The sequence below is a fragment of the Carcharodon carcharias genome, chromosome 10 (assembly GCF_017639515.1).
Source record: "Carcharodon carcharias isolate sCarCar2 chromosome 10, sCarCar2.pri, whole genome shotgun sequence".
Classification (NCBI taxonomy): domain Eukaryota; kingdom Metazoa; phylum Chordata; class Chondrichthyes; order Lamniformes; family Lamnidae; genus Carcharodon; species Carcharodon carcharias.
The window spans coordinates 162,928,049-162,945,631 of NC_054476.1; the positions used below are offsets into that span (position 1 = coordinate 162,928,049).

The 17,583-nt window shown below is 43.1% G+C and overlaps 1 protein-coding gene across 1 annotated transcript in view; it reads right to left on the reverse strand.

Moving 5' to 3' along the window:
- Nucleotides 1-1,674: 1,674 nt before the first annotated feature.
- Nucleotides 1,675-17,583, reverse strand: part of pipox (pipecolic acid oxidase) — a 69,114-nt gene continuing 53,205 nt past the window's right edge. The window contains exons 5-8 of the mRNA XM_041196726.1: nucleotides 15,676-15,825; nucleotides 12,397-12,552; nucleotides 10,150-10,225; nucleotides 1,675-2,076 (exon numbers count right to left, since the gene is read on the reverse strand). Coding sequence (XP_041052660.1) covers nucleotides 1,946-2,076; nucleotides 10,150-10,225; nucleotides 12,397-12,552; nucleotides 15,676-15,825 — 513 coding nt within the window. The 3' untranslated portion in view covers nucleotides 1,675-1,945. The remainder of the gene's footprint in view (nucleotides 2,077-10,149; nucleotides 10,226-12,396; nucleotides 12,553-15,675; nucleotides 15,826-17,583) is intronic.

Sequence of the window (17,583 nt, forward strand, 5' to 3'; positions counted from 1 at the left end):
ACTATCTTCTCTACTAAGTTATATTTGAACACAATAAAAATCAATGCACCATCACATGTACATTTCTGTATCACACTTTTATTAAAAAAATCCCATTATTTTACAATTTACAGAGATAATTTCCCACATATATGAGCTTTTAATTAACTTTGGGAGACATACGTTTACAGCATTCTGAGCTCTAACTGACCTGACTATCTGCCTAAGAATAATTAGCTTCTAATTGACTTCAGCAATTAGATCTTACAGCCTTAAAGGAGCACTAATTTACACATAGCTACATTTTAGCAAGATAATCTATTGTATAATATATGATATAATAATTCTGACCTTACGAAATACTATCCTCTAACTTACTGAGCAGCAACATGGGAAATTAAAATCCACTTCATCTTAGCAAGTCTCTAATCAGCTATTGTACAACTCTTCTAAACTGCAATAAAAACCAACATTAATGGTGGATTAAAATGTTAAATTCATGAACACATGATTTTTCAGTGTCTTCTTTGTTATTGTGTCAGTTAGATTGACATCCTCGATGCTGATCACTTACTCCTCTGCTGTTCTCAAAATAGTGGATTTCTCTGTGCGCACATATGAGGACATCGGTATTTTTGTATTTACAAGTTTCTATAAATCAGGCAGTCTATAAAGCTTCTCCTTCATTGGTGAAATATCAAACTTATCAGAATCAGCATTTTGGATAAACTACAAGTTTCCTTAATTATGCTGTGATTTATTTATGTTAGTGGAGCAAAGATACTCTGCAGCAGCTCATCTACCTTTCACTACTCTACCTTTCTTCAAAGCTGCATTCAGGATATCCCCAAGTGCTACTTATTGTTGTGGGAATCAGGACCCAAAAATCTAAACTTTCTTTGTCACCCATACAACGTATGAAGTGATCAGAAGCCGAATCCCATCAAGTACCCCTCATCATCAACTGCTCATTATGTGAACCCTGACTTGTCTTTCAAGGAAGCAAGGAAAAGAGAATCCTCAATCACAGTGTTGTGCACTGAATGGCTAACATGCTGTACTACAGAGGGGCAGAATACAGGCCCATGTCTGTAATTCTCTATGTAGTCAGGCATCAATATGGATCATTTTTTAAATTTATTGGGAGACATCAAGCACAGGCCACATGTTTCTTTGCAGAGAGGGAGGATTGTCACCAATTTTAGAGGGACAGTCATTCTAGCTGCCAATTACTGAGCAGCATAACAGAGTCAGCTGCCTGCTGGCTTAGCTGACAATGGCATTAACCACAAGGAAGTCACGGAAAGAGAAGGGAAAAAAAATAAGTTGTAAAACAGAAAATATCCTAATGATAAGTAACTTTCCAGCTCCAACCATGAAAATTTGCTTCTCATTCACTTGTTTTCAAAAAGTACAAAAGAAAAATGGCACCCCATTAACTTAATTTGTAAACGGTTTAAGTATCTGGTGCGGTGAATCAAAGCTATTTTCTTCTGACTGCTCAGTGACTGTTACTAAACTGAAGTTTTAGAATGTAAAAAGAATTAATAGATCAGAGTTCAATTTCAGCTGCTGTAGTTAATTTTCTTTTATACACAGTAACCTGGCCTTCAGGTCATCCTGCTGACTATTGCTGATTTTTATCAGGACTCTGCAGTTGAAACCTTCTTAGGCTAGCAAAGCTCTCATGTCCTTTTCCGTCAAACAATAAAATGCCCGTAAACGATTATGACATGACCAGCTCTCAGTTATCTTCTTCAGAATTTGGGTTAAATTCCAGCCATTTTAATCCAGCTAGCTGCAGGGTTTCCTGTCCTCTCAAGACGTTGAAAGGAATTGTATAGACCTTCTGCCCCTCAACAAAACCTGTTCTTTGTATTATCATTTTCGGTGGCCAAATAATTTAGATGTCACTTTTTCTTATTGTAAAGTATTATTCAAATCTTCATTTCTTGGCACTGTTGCCCTACAGCAATGATTTTAAATTTAGCTGGAAGCGAAGCATTTTGAAAGGAGAAAGATCATAGGATGGTTTCTTCCCAGTGCTAAGTTCACAGAGGATTTTTCCAACCACTGGGGCAAGCTTGAAACCATGACCTAAAAAATAAAAACCAAAGGTTCCATAATGAAGGAGTAGACAGCTGCTAATTATAATTCACTCTTTCATTCAAAATCTAGGTAATGAATATATTTCAATAGTTTACCAAGTAACTGTCTCACAAGAACAACCCCAATTATGTGCGGTGAATACTGAAACAATTTTTCCAGGATGGCCTTGTTTGACTCATTTAAAACATCTAATGATTAAACCCAATATAGTTGCCATTCTAGAGTGAGCATATGGGGGGAAACCGTACTTGGAGCGGCTTGCCATCCTCCAATTCAATACACCCGCCTAGGACTCTGATCTTCCTGGCCTTACAAAAGAAAGCAAAACTCTTAAACAAAAACAGGATTACCTGGAAAAACTCAGCAGGTCTGGCAGCATCGGCGGAGAAGAAAAGAGTTGACGTTTCGAGTCCTCATGACCCTTCGACAGAACTAGCAGAACTCTTACTTGTTCGGATCTCTTTTGGGCAGGTTCCAATGCTTCAGCCTGGCAGGAAAGCCACACGGGCTTCTCCACTCAGACCTGAGCTCAAATTGGCAACGGGGCCCAAAGATTTTATCAGACTCTGATTGCCATTTTGAAAGGAGCCCACTGCTTCGCGCAGGTAACAGTGGTTATTTTACAGAAAGACTTTCAGAACATTTCAAAACATGAAGGAAGTTTACAACCAATGAAGTAGTTCTGAACTTAGTCACTATTATGATCTAGGAAACATAGCAGTCACAATTTGCATAAATTACAAGCTCCACAAACAACAAAATAAATGATGGCAATCTGCATAGGTATTGGTTGAGGAATAAGTATGGACCGGGATACCAGGATTATTCTCATTCGTCTCTTCATATAACGCCATGGAATCTTTTATTTGAAAAGTACAGAAGGGGCCTTGGTTCAAAGGTTCATCCAAAGGACGGTACCTCCACATAGTCCAGCACTGCCTCTATACCAAGAAGTTTGTGCTCACGTTTCTAGAGTGGGAGTTGAAACTAGAACCTTCTGACTCCAAAACAAGAATGGCGCAAACTAAGCCTTGGCTGACATCCACAGTATCCCACTTTAAATAAACATCTACTTGGTCTATCACCAGGTGAAATGGGATTAAAATTGCCCTGTGTGAATTGATCTGAAATTAGACATAACTGGGAAAACCTGAGGATCAGCAGCAGCTTCAGAGCTCAACAATATTCTTTACCCTAAGACACAACTCACCAACACCAAATGCATTAAAATAAGATGTTAAATTATCCAACATTAACGACTTGCAATAAAGATGTACTTCATGGTGCTGGAAAATGACATAAAATTAGTGTGTAATTAGTTTTATGTAGAATAATATTTGGCAGGCAGTGAGTCATAGGCCTGAATCTTGCCTGCCTGATCTGAACGGACATAAAATTACACAAAAAGACTGCGTGTGTCATTGTGCACGTGTGCAATATTGAGGTCGGTGGACATGCGCAAGAGTCGGGGCAGCACCCACCAACAATTATAGGGCCAATTAAGGTCATTAAAAAGCCCACTGACATTGTCCATGCAATTTTTAGCTCGTCCCACGGGCGAAACAGGTGGGCGGAATTCTCATTTCAATCATTTCCTTGTCCGGGGGTGGGATAAAAGGTTCTGGAGCAGCAGCACTTTCTCTGTCATCGCCAGCCCTTTGCTGTGTGAGTCCAGAGTTGTCCCAGAGTTTCCTGGCATCTCGTTTGATTGTCAAGCCTGCCTTTCAGCATCTCAGGTCCTCAACTTCCCTGGAAGGTTCCCCTGAGTAATGCAGCACAGAGTCCCTTCATTTTCAAGGCACTGCTCCTCTGCATCCCATCTAATGGGGATAGTGTGTTCCGCTGGTGGAACCTCCTCTGAAGAGGAAGAGAGGGGCAGGAGGGAGAGGAGGCCAGGTGAGGCTGGGCAGCATCCCAGGGACAGACCTTTAAGAGGAGAGGCATGGGCTCAATTGGTGTAGGGCCAACAGGGAGGCCAAGGCAAGAGGGCACGCCAAAGATGGCACTACCCAGCGTCTAGAGTGTTCAGGCAGCGCTCTGGATGTCCTCCAGTGCTGCAGGAGGCTCCGCCTCTCCAGGGACACAGCAATATGTCACATGATAGCTCTGGAAATCGCCTCCAACTGTGTGGACGGACACCTCATGCCGGTGGCTTTGAAGGTCACAGCGGCCCTCAACTTCTCTGCCTCTGGTTCTTTTCAGGGGTCAGTAGGGGCTCTGCGGCATTTCCCAATTACCTACATACAGTTATGTCAAGCTCGTGACTGATGCTATCTTTAGACATGTCTGCACGTTCATCCACTTCCAGACAGATGAGGTGAGCCAGCGGAGAGAGCACGAGGCTTCACTGTGATGTCTGGGCCCCCGTCCAGGGGGTAATCGATTGCACTCCTGTGGTCATCAAGGTGCCAGCAGGTGAGCCGGGAGCTTTCGTCAACAGAAAGAGGTTTCACTCAATGAATGTTCAGATCGCCTGTGACCACAGGACACAGATTCTCCAAGTTTGTGCCTGTTACCCTGGGAGCTCACACAATGCTTACATCTTGCGGCACTCACAGGTACCAAGGCTGCTCGTGGCTCCTGCACGAGTGGACAGATGGTTCCAGGGTGACAAGGGCTATTATCCCTTGAAGAAGCGACTGATGACCCCACTCTGTCACCCAAGACCTGATGCCGAGGAGAGATACAACAGGAGTCATGCCCCACACAAGGGCGGTGGTGGGGAGGACCATCGGGCTCCTGAAGATGTGCTTCAGATGCCTGGATTGGTCAGGGGGAGCATTGCAGTATCCTCCAGAGTGTGTCCCCCTCATAGTCGTCACATGCTGTGCGCTGCACAACCTGGCTCTGGCAATGGGGAACCCACTGGGGGCTGAGGAAAGTGAGGCAGCTCCACAGGCCACAGAGATTGACACAAGAGATGGATCAGAGGAAGAGCCTGAGGAGCGGCAGGGTGAAGAGCTCGAGGCAGAGGACAGGAACCCTCGTGGAGGCAGCAACACCAGGGCTGCTTTGATCAGTAAACCTTCTGCTAGGCATCCAAGGCATCGATGCCTTGTCAAGCCACTGGCACTGTCTCCTTTTGCTAACAATTGATAAATGGGAACCCAGCCCAGTACGCCAGCACCACACAACACCAGGCTTTTACAAGCCTGTGCTGCATTGGCACCTATTCAAACGATCCAGAGAGCTCAGCCCATTTAAGTCAAATAAACATTTATGTTACTTCACATGAACAAAGAAAGAACAGACAAAGTGTCCATCACTAACACAAGAGTCAAAATAATTAACACAAAAATTGTCATCTGTGACTCGCCTCTGTTGTGCTCAGTTTCCTTCAACTTACATCTGCAGATGCTGCGTCTTGGTGCACCACCCCCCTGTTGCTGACAGTGGTGTTGGAAGCAGCTGCTGACTCTGCTGTCCTGGTGGCCCTGATGACCTTGGCGGTCACACTCTGACCGCCAGGGCCTGAGCAGACTCCGCCTGGGAGGGTGCATCCGGTCCCATCGCTGGGCACTCCTCAGGTGTCGCGGCATCATCAGATGCAGCGGATACTGGCAGAGAGGTGAAGGAGCTGGTGCCCATGTCCAGAGCGCCCTGAGAGAAGCCCACAGAGGTGACAGGCAGCTCGTCTGCCAGTGTGAGGTGCGTTTGCAACTCCCTGCTCACCATTGATGGACAGGGACCCAGCAGACTAGATGCCTCATCCATCTCTCACACTGGCAATGACCTCCTGAGGTCACTTTCTGAGTGAGGGCTTGCAGGTCCGAAAGCAGCCTCAGGAACCCCTGAATCTGCTCCTGAAGCTGCCTCTCCATGAGAGTCACCGCTCTCTCAATGGAGGAGGCTGTGCGCTCGGTGTTAAGAGTCAACGCAGGAACTCATGCTCCACATGGACTCCTCCATGACGGAGACCATGGCACACAGACCCTCATGGATCTCCACCAGCTCTCCCTGTGCATCCCACTGGACATCCAGCATTTTCTGCCTGATGGACGACTCCAAATGCTCGTCATGGACGCAGCATGGCCCTGGTCTCCAGCTGTGCTCCCACTGTCGGCTCCCCGGGGCCTCTCTGCTTCTGCCAGCTCCTCATGCCAGTGTGATGTGCCCTCACTGCTGTGCATTGCCCACGGAGCCAAATAAGTAATGCCCACAGACATGTGAGTATCTGCACTGGTGCCTGGTTCAGAGAGACAGTGTGATGCTGGTGCGGGTGAGCTGTTTTCCTCAGAGATCAGTGGGGGGTCCTCGGGGTCGCTGGCGGTTCCTGGGGATGGTGTATCTGAGGGAGGAAGGCAAAACATCAGTAAATTCAATCATCAAAGTCACAATGCACGCTAGGCGGGCTGAGGAGACAGTGGAGACCTGCTGCATGGTGCCATCTGCATTGGACCTTCACTGGGCTCTCTGGCTACGACAGTTCAGTTTCCGATGAGAGGAGCCCGTTATGTTTCCAATACCCACTCCACACACATCTGTCACCTGCACTCTCTTACCTTCATCTGAGACCCCACCTCACCGTGACCGAAGGAGCGATCTGGCCAGTGACATTCCAGCTCCAGCGCATCACTTTCATGCTTTGTGAGGAAGCACAGATTTAGCACGCCTTCACCCATTCTGCGGCGCTCCGCGGCATTATGACTGCTCTTCTCCCGACATGGGAAGTTAGCTTCATTATTGCTCCGTCTCCCTGAAGGTCCTTTCCTGGTTCCCACCCAAGCATTGGGCCTGAATGTCCCGAGAAGTGGGCACCCGACTAAAGTTCTCCGCACTGGTCCTGCCATTTCCGCGCTCACCCTTCCTGACTGCAGCAGATCACTGAACCTTTTGCGGCAATGAATCCACGTGCGCCATACCACCTTGTGCCCACTGACCTGGGCGGCGACCTCTGTCTAGGCCTTCTTGGTCAGGTAGGTGGCTTTCTCTTGCTGTCCCCAGGCATTAAGACATGCCGCCTGGCACTGACCTCCTCGACCAGAACTCCCAGGCGGCATGGATCTGAGAAACGGGGGGTGCAGTGTGCCCACCCAACTTGCCCTCCCACCTTCCATGACCACCAGCTGCTGAGGCCATGCTCGCACACCAGGACATTCTTGAACAGCTTCCAGACAGCTTCCTCAGCCTCTCCCACAACTCCTGGCAGCCTTCAGGGGGCTGCCTCTTCTGTTTTTGTCCACCCCACCGGGTCCCCCATTGGACCTGGTGCCCAAAGCATTCCCTCCCCCCGCAAACACACCCGGCAGTCACGTTTCACGCTGGGCGGGCCTTAATTGGCATAAAATCGTGTTCACAGCGTGAACTCGGTCGGGAGCGGGTTTTACATCTGCTTGTGGGACGACTTCAGGCTCATCCCAAGGGTAAAGTTCCGGCCATAGAATGTAAGAGTAAAGCTTGAGCATCAGTAGAGGTCTTAACTCAAATTACTACCTTAGGCTACACTTACACTGTGGTACAGATCTAAGGCTATTATGCAAACAGTGCAAATTGCAGCTGGCACAACCCCATTCTATTCTCATTACGAGTCACACTGTGGCTGCCAGAAGAGAGCTCTGCATGGGTATACTCACACACACAGGCTCAAAGCCATGCTTCAGTCAATGTTTTAAGTTTTGACAGCACGGGCAGAACATTTCAACAAAAGACTGCTTCAGTTTCTGAAATGGCTAAAGGAACCAACAGGGAACACCTTGTTAAACCCAACAAAAAATACCGCCAAGGGTCTGCATTGCCATGGGCCTCCTATGTGGTTCTCAAGCCACTAATGGGCAGATGCACAATGGCATTCTAACTACAGCTTTTCAACTCACTAAAAGTATTTGGTACAGCTTATATAATATGTTAATAAAAAAAAAATCTTCTTTGAATTCTTCTTAGCAGATCTCCACCACGAGGCAATAAGGGCTGTGGAGGATAAATTCAATTTAAATTCCTACTCACGATCACTTTCCAGAGTGAGTGCAAAGTGTGTAGACGGAATTAAACTTGTTTCCATCACCACTCATCATATAGCTGCGCAACATTCACTATCTGGGTTAAACCTTGAAAAGACCCTGGAGCTGTCCAAAATCTACAGAACTGCAATCGTGAGCAGGGCAGAGGGAAGAAATAGTGATCCAAATATTCCTATTTGAGTGGTGGGGGGAGTGGGAGAAGGATAATTTGATCTCTTACGATAAATCAGCTAAGACTTGTTATTTTTGTATCGTCCAATGTCTTCCTTAAACGTTTTTACTTGAAGGCCTTGGCTCATCTCATGAAACCTAAGCTTCAATTGGAAATTTTTATCTTGCAAAGTTGCAGAGCTCAAACACAGATGTACAAATCTGTTTTCCTGTCAACAAAGATTGCTTATGAAGAATGGATTTCTTTTTCTATTGAAAGGTTGAAAATTCAGTTAAATGCTTTCTCTTCTGGACCATTTCTGCAACCTAATGGAGTTATAACTTCTGAGCATGTTATGACTTTTTTTTCCTTTCCTAAAATTTCTTAAAATAACACTCAAGTTAAAATGTAAATCCTCCATCGCTAAATATCAGGCAGTAAGGGCTGATGACAGGAGATTAAAGTATCGTAAGCTTAGAGTCAAGACAAAGGTCTGAACTGATGTTTGAAAATCAGCTAAAAAAATGTACATAGCAACAGTAGCAAAGTTTGAACTGGCCATATATGTACAGGTCATATTGTTCCAAATTATACCGGTAGTGTTCCATTGGAATGCAATTTATTGCCACTCCTTTAAATGCCTATAAAATTTGTCAAAGTGATGGTCGCAATTTCTTTAACAATCATTTGCTATTTCTCAGTGCAGTGTAATTTATAAATCCATTAGACAAGTTGCTGGTCAGCACAGGAAACAAATATATTGTTATATATAGTAGTTGTGCAGGACTTAACTGGTGGAGTCCTGATTGGCATAAGGAAATAGCCTGGAAGGGAAATCTTCAATCTAAAGTAGATTTTACATTCACAATGCTTTTACGTTTATTTAAATTATAAATTGGCTGCAGATTGGATTTGTAGCTTGAGGGCTTATTCAGTATTTGGCCTATCACAACAACATGGATGTTACTAAATTAGAACTGAGCTACAGCAACAACCAATAAATTACATGGCTCCGATCAATTACTTCAAGCTTGTTTTACTGATAAAGGTTTGTGTAACATCAAGGAAGGAAGGAGACAAAACTGAACCAAAGTCTGGTGAAATCCTGGTTCCCCTCAATAAACAATCACCACTCTGAAGTACATATTTAATACATGAACACATGGCTTCCAAACAGAACATTGGGAGTGCAAGAAATCTGACTGGTCAGTCCCAATAATTCCTATACATCACTAGGGAGAGTTCCTGGTATTTCAGGAGAACCTGAGCTCTGCCAGGCCAGTTCTTTCAGTGTTTTTTCACCAGTATCACTAGCAAGAAGGTCACCAAGAGGTTTTGACTGATGCTTGTGTCCCATGAATGTCTGGTCCAAAGGAATTTGAGCTCAAATGCCAACAGAAATTTCATACAACAGCTTCATTAAGATCTGAGAATTTACCTTGGGGTGTTGCGTTTGCCTTCATTTCAATTTTTCAGGGCACTACAACCCAGAATGGATGAAAAATCGTGGCCACCTTCTCTTCAACCCCATCACCCCTGCTTTACACGGCCTTCCCAAAGGCTGCTCGCTATTTCAAAAGTATTTTTAAGTTTCTGCTCCTGAGTGTGGCCATACCATTGCAACTGTTTTATTCCCTCATCACCCCCACACCACACACCCTCCAATATAGTTAGATGATCCTCACACAAGGCTCTGAACTTTTCTTTAAATGAAAAGACCTTAGAATATCTGCAAAACGATCCTTTTAATAATTGTTCATTTCAACCAGAAAATCTACCAACTTAAAGCTTACTTTTATCAAAATTAAATGCCAAGTCATTCTGTTTTAGTAGATGTTGGCAATCTAAATGTTGATGACACTGATCTTTTCTGTTTAATAAAGCAAAAGCCTTACTAAAGAGAATCTATTTTTGGAAGGGAAGTAGCCAGTTTGTTATTGTAACTCTACCAACCTGAGAATCCAGCTCCAATGACGATGTTCCTGTGCTCTGGATGACGATCCAGAATGAAATCCTGATCTGGGGTAACCTATTGAATAAAGAAATGAGGATCACCGTGTGAAAAGCAAAGCTCTTGGTGCCATTTCTGCAGTAGGCCCAACCTTACCCAAAATGCTTGCTGATAAAGGGGCCAATTTGAACGAAGAGCAGGACCAGTGCAGTTGAGGGCCAAGGGGAATGGAAAACCATCTAGCCCCCTCCAACATGAGGCCCAGGAGATTTTGCCTCCCAGTCATCCGCAATTTGTCGTCAGTCATTCGTCTGAACCTGATAGCAACTACCAGCTGCCTAGCAGGCCAACGGGAGTAGGATTTTGGGGTAGCAGGAGGTTGCCTCCAGGGACTGGGAGAAATACTCTCTGCCACTGAAGTAAGTGTGTTAGATCGGATGGTGAGACAGGCATTCGGGTCGCGGGAGGGGATGCCTGGGTTTTCTTGTGGCATCCAGAAGCATACTCCTTCCTGGCCCACAAAGAAACTAAATCAAATTGTGAGACAACAACAATCCCCCCACACAGCTCTGAGGTTAAGATTGCAGTCAGGCCCAACTAATCATTGGAATCCAACCTGCACATTGGAAGCAGGACCCTCCTTTGAATATTGGGACCTGCGGGAAGGGCAGTGGGATCAGAGGGGGCAAGTCACAAGCAGTGTTTTAATTGCCTACCTGCCAGCCCAGTAGAGTGGGGTGGGTTAAGATTCCTCTACCTCCTCCCCCACCAGACCCCCCACCACCCCACAAGTTTCATACATTCTGAAGTGCGCATTTTCAGCCTCAAGTTACAGTTCTATTGTTGGAGGGTTTCATGACAGGGCTAAATTCATCTATCCACACAAATCAGGTTATTTGTCCACTTTGCACACAGGGGGCTGACTCAGGAATACAGAACAAAAAGACTTCCAAAAAATAAAACTGTCAGCAACTTGAGTTTCCAAACCAAATGTGCTCACAAAAATCATGCAAGTTGATAACCATGGAAAGTGGGCCCCTTAACACAGTCAAGAATTTCTTAAGTCTTTTCTCTGACTAAACTTTCATTACTGTTTGTTTATTTGGCACAAAATTATAGTCTCATGAAGCAAAACGTGACCCTTGAACCACAGAGTCCGTTCAAGTTTCAATTCCCCTCCTCCCCCAGCCATAAATTAAGTCAGTAACATAGCACCACTGTATAATATTATTATTCACATAGGGTCTATATAATGATTTTCCTTTTGCTGAAGTTGAATCAATATTTCAGTGTTTCATAACATCTTGCTTCTGACAGTTGATGTGGTACTGGTAAAAGTGAAATGGGGCATTGAATCAGCTTGAGGAAATATCACTCAATTTTGCTAGCTATGTGATGACTACAATACAGTATCATGGGTAATTAGGAATAACAGATAGTTTTATTTAATCAAATGGGTCAAGCGATGCCAAAAACCATGAACATGAAGCGTGAGTTGATTTTAAATATCTATTGAAACCCGAGGTTAAATTATAGCCCTTTGCTTACCTCCTTCCATCTATTACTTATTGCAATATATAAAATAGTTTCAAAAAAGTTAGGGTAATAAGGACAATTAGCAGTAGTAGTGCTAAAGTTATACTGATTAAAGACTAAGGGAAACCAATGATAACCTGTTCAGAAAAATGTTTCTGCTAAATCACATGAAGTATATCAAAGACTTTCTTACAGCGTTGTGGGAAATATATTCAAGGGAATTAAGAGCCTAGCATGTATAATATTGTTCTTTTAAAAACACAGCAGGTAGTTACGCTACCGAGGAATAAAACAATATAAATTCACAGTTTCTTTAGTATGATTAGAAGCTATTACAGATAGATAATATGCTTTGAACTAATGAATATAATTGTTCAATTGAATATTCAATATTCAGAGTAACGAAAATATTATTTTTGCAGGAGTAATAAGATTGGATGAACGGCAGATCTTGAAGGCCCTAACATTTCATATGCTAATTTTATTCAAATCTAGAATTCAAGCCCCTTTGATGAAGGCTTCAACATAACCTAAAACACCGGAAGCTGGTTTTACAGAGAGTGATTCTGAAGAGACATTAATATTTATGAGGGATTATTCTTTCTCATACAACTCAAATAAAGTAGAAACGCACAAATCAAAGAGAAACAGATTTCCACTATAGGTTTTAAAGCCTCTCCAGTTACTTGAAGGTAAAGAAAATGATACCTTACTGTATACATGCAGTATTCAACAATAGCAGGCCTTGGGTCCAAACCAGGAAACTCTTTAAACAAGAAGTTGCTCAGAAGGTTTACGTCCTCCAAAGGCTGTTGAAATATTATATCACGTTCATCTGGGTCAACATCACTGCCACTGTGGTAGCAGACCTAAACAGGGAATTTTTGTGCAAGATTATACACATTTTCTCAACTTATCATAGAATATATTCTATACACACACATACACCTAACAGATCTTCGTTTCCACATCATCAATTGATTTTTGTTGTGCAGTCACATGTGCTATGAATTAGGTTGTAGCTACTCGAACTCATTTCCCTTTCAGCCCTTAAAGGTGGCAGGAGGAGGAGACCTTTAACCTGCCAGCACTGGCAATGCAGAATGAAAGTGTTTTATGCTTTGTCCCTCTCAATTTAGTGTCCTGATTACACCTTACAATAGGCTGCAAGAGCATAGTTATGCATCAAAAGAATCACATGAATCAAAAGAAGGCTCTAATTATTTTACCTCCTATCCACACAAAAACGGATGGGAGAAAGAATCTATATTGGGCTCTTAACTTGTAGAACTAATATCACACTGCAGTCCTTTCGACAGACAGCTGCAGTTGGAGCCAACCCAGCTCTCAGTCATCACGATGGTGAGACATCTGATAAAAGCCTTTCGCTCATCAATCACTATCACTGTAGAGAATCTTGCTTTAGGCTTGAATCGGTCACATTTCATTCCGGCAATCTTAACATTGACTCGGTGAGCACTTGGCCTTGATACTGGGATAAGTTGCAATAACCTTTTCTGTCCAGAAGGGGCGATTTCAATGTCTTAGGGTTAAAGAGTCCTCTCCCATGTGGAGAATCCTGCTCATTGTTACAGTGGCAGAAAAACACCAAAGTGTTCCACCTGCAGACTGCTCAAGCTGAAATAGTTTTCATTGTTTTGAGCTGGGTGTGGCTTTTCTTTTGAACAGGATTTTTACTGGGGTTGGATTGGCCATTCCTGGTAGAAGGGGGCTATTCTATAATGACCTAAAACATTGGAAGTTCTTCTACTGGACAGAAATCGTTATTGTAATTTATCCCAGTATCAAGGCCATGTGCTCACTGAGTCAATGTTAGGCTGCTGAAGTAAAAAGTGACCTTTTCAAGCCTAAAGCTACCTTCAGAGGCCAAAACGTTAACACTCCATAAAAAAGAGACCTCAGCCATTCTAAACACTTACCTTAAAACATTTTTGTTCTTTTCTATGCTAAGGATACGAGCAGCCTTCCACTTTCAGTACCTGGTTGTCAAGTTGTCTCTACCTATGTGCAGCCTAACTGGGGGAGTAAAATGGTCCTTTGTATGCACCACATATACTGAAATGGTTTATAAAGATCAAATGCTTTGGCATGATTCCTGCAGTAAAGATGGTTTTTTTTGAATGCATATTTCCTTACATACGGCAAACCTTCTCCTAAGGGCCCCAATTCTAACCTCTGATAAAAGTTTGTTTGATTCTTGCATGGGAAGTGGGCATGGCTGGCAAGACCACCATTTGGTGCCCATCCCTAATTGGCTACTATATGGTGACATTTTTATATCCAACACCAGTTACATTTATTGCCCGTTTGAGTGAAGCAGTCAATTTAGTGTCAACAGTATGAAAAAAAATCTGTGCTGTGGCCTCACACTGGCTGTGAAATTAGTTGAGACTTCCCAACTCATTTCCATTCAGGATCCTAACAGCTGATAGTCTGAAGACTTTCATTTTGTTGCCCTGCCCTGAATTTAAACAGTAATCCCAGGCATAGGAGAACAGTGTTCAAAGTCCCTCCCTTTAATACTTTAATGTCTACTATTTTGAATGGAAATTCAGGTACATTTTGCTACACACACACACATGCACATGTTCTACATAATATTCATATATATATATATTGCATATGCATGTAATGTATAGTTGCACTAATCACTTCCAGGGTATTGCATACAGAGAGCCCAGAACAAAAGTAGTCTTCAGGTGACTTGAGGTTAGATGGTATGGAATAATTGATACTATTAAATAAATTATCATTACTAATAAATGATATTATTCTTTTTATATCATTCTTTTATATTACTTATAGTTAGATTGCAAAATTTATAGCAAAATGGGAAGCTGAGGAGTGTTGGTTGGATCTTAGGAATTTCTTGTACAGGTCTGCTGCTTGAAGACACCAAACTGAGGCCTTATAATGCTGAGCTGGTGAGTGGAAGGTGTAAAGGAAACATGACAAGTTTTGTGTGTCCATTTCCAATTTACACGCGGACATAAGAATTTATAGTGCGACAGGCTGACAGGAAGTGGGGGGGGTGACAAAAATGTGACAACAGGAAGTAAGGTTTTGTAGACAGGAAGTATGCATAGATGTAAGATTTCAAACGTATTTTACATATGTATTTATTTCTCCCTTCATGAGGAGGCAATGTTAGAAGGTCAAATCCATGATGAAAATGTTCAGGGTTTAGAATTTGAAGCTGGGTTTACTTCCCTGATTAAAAAATAAATGTCCAGTTTATTGGCATTGTCTCATTTTACAGGTTAATGTTGCTTGTAGTGACAGTATGTGTCAATATTGGTTTTATTGTTTCAGTTCTGTTTAATGTGTGAGGTGGCACAATTCCTTTAGTGAATTGCTAAAAAGACCATTCACCTGAAAACAATCAATCTCAGACAAACCCATTTGATTAATCATTGTACACTATGGAAGCACATGTAAAATCCCCTAATCCCCTCATTGTGCAGACTACTGTGCTCTGGAGCAAAAATAAACACACAATTATATGAAAGCATACAAATACATTCAAGAATCACCAAACCAAATGCATAGAGTATATGATGGCAACAGGCATGATACGGTGATTCTCAGACTCATAAGAGAATCCAATATAATGGTTGAAGTCTTGCAATCAACACTGTATAACAAGAGTCCAGATCAAGTGTCCATTTATCTCTTCTCTGTTACATAAGCAGACAATACATAAAATAGAAGATGGATTATTGGTGCTATAGACACACACATTCACATCCATTTGGATTTCAATGTAATAAAGGCTCTGGATTTGTACTCTGTTATATTCCCTGCTGCTGTATAATTTTTATTAACACATTTGTAGAGAACCTCTCAGCCCAATCAATCTCTGAATTATGATCAAAATTTGGTTGTAATTTAAATTCACCGAAGCATTATAAAGCAAAAATTAGACATATATATGCATAGCTGAATAAAGAACATAATCTTCGTGTGCATACCTTCATAAGTCCTGGATATTCATTAGAAGGAAGTCCATAGATATGATGTTGAACTGAGTCAGAAATTCTTATAAAGCAAGGAAAGCCCTTATGAATTCCATAAGTTCCAGGGACTTTTTCCTTCCAGTAACAAACAACGATTCTCAGCGTCTAACAAGATTATTAAATCAACAGGTAAAAGGGTAATTTAAATAATAGTGAAAGCTCTCCTGTGAAACACATATTACAGCAAATGTTCCTGGGCAATGTTTCACATGAGTGACTGACCAATAACTCAAAAGTGACAAGGAAGTGAGGGAGTAATATAGGTATTTTATTGTAAAATACTACTGTGGTGTAACAGCATTGCCAGATTTATGTAACCTGCTGCAACTTTAATTACAGGTAACCCTGGAGAGGGAAATGCTTATTAATGTAATCCACAAAGTATTGATACTCAGCTGCTTAGGATGGCTGAACTGAGAACGCTGCCTGTGAAAATTACTGTGCTTTATGAGTAAACTGAAACACTACTAGACCAAAGACATTTTACACTCATATAGAGAAGAGAAGAATGGTTATACTTGGCTGGGCTTCTCATTCCTTTGTTGGTGCAAACTCCCTTTTTTAATAGCATTAGCTCCCTACTGGCAGTGCTGCAACTTCTCCACCGGCCAGAAGGGGGAGATACTCTGCACTTGGACATTTTCACAATCATTGGCCTAAATTTTCCAGCCCCGTTGATGTCAGGCGTCATAGCAGGTGGGGGGAAACATAGGAACAGGAAAAGGCCATTCAGCCCATCCAGCCTGCTCCGCCTTTCAATACGATCATGGCTGACTGAACACTTCAATGTCTTTTACCCACACTAGCCCCATAACCCTTTACATTATTGTTACCTATCAATCTCTACCTTAAACATATTCAATGAATGAGTGTCCATGGCCCTCTGGGGTAGAGAGTTCCAAAGATTCACAACCTTCTGAGTAAAGAAATTTCTCCTCATCTCCTAAGTGGCTTCCCCCTTATTTTGAAATTGTGTCCCCCAGTTCTAGACTTCCCAACCAGGGGAAACATCTTACCTGCATCTACCTTGTATATTCCTTTAAGTGTTTTGTAGGTTTCAATAAGATCACCTCTCATTCTTCGAAACTCTAGAGAATACAGGCCCAGTTTGCCCAATCTCTCTTCATAAGACAGTCCCACCATCCCCAGAACAAGTCTGGTGAACCTTCCTTGCACTCCCTCTATGGCAATAATATCCTTTCTGAGGTAAGGGGACCAAGACTGCACACGGTACTCCAGGTGTGGTCTAACCAAGCTTCTATACAATTGAAACACGACTTTACTACTCCTGTACTCAAATCCTCTTGTGATAAAGGATAACATTCCATTAGCTTCCTAACTACCTGCTGCACCTGCATGTTAGCTCTCAATGATAATATGGTGAATCAGTTTTACGCTGTCATGAAACCAGTTTGCGATAATCCGCTCTACCCATCAATGGCAGGCTGCCTATCCCACCACCACACCTTAGGAACGTCATTTTATTATATTTGCATCTATTTATAAGCCCTGCTCGCCGGAATCATTCCCCCCCCCCCCCCCACCCATATCAAATTTACTGCCCACGTCGGCATGACTTCAAAACGGCCTGCTTCACAACCACCTTTAAAAGACATGCACCTGGCGAGCTGGACTTCGAGGGGAACTCGGTGAGTGTACACAACCTTGCGCCGCGCTCGTGGGCATCACCCATAGGACATCAAGGGTGAGGCGCTGAACATTCACAGGGGGCACAGGCAAGTCGCTCTTTCCCAGCTGGTTCTCAGTGCGGTGCCCGGGCAAGGGCTCCAGTGAGGGTCAGGCCGGGGAAGGGGGCAGGGGGAAGGTGGGTGGGGGGCTTGGCAGCACAGACTGAATGAAATA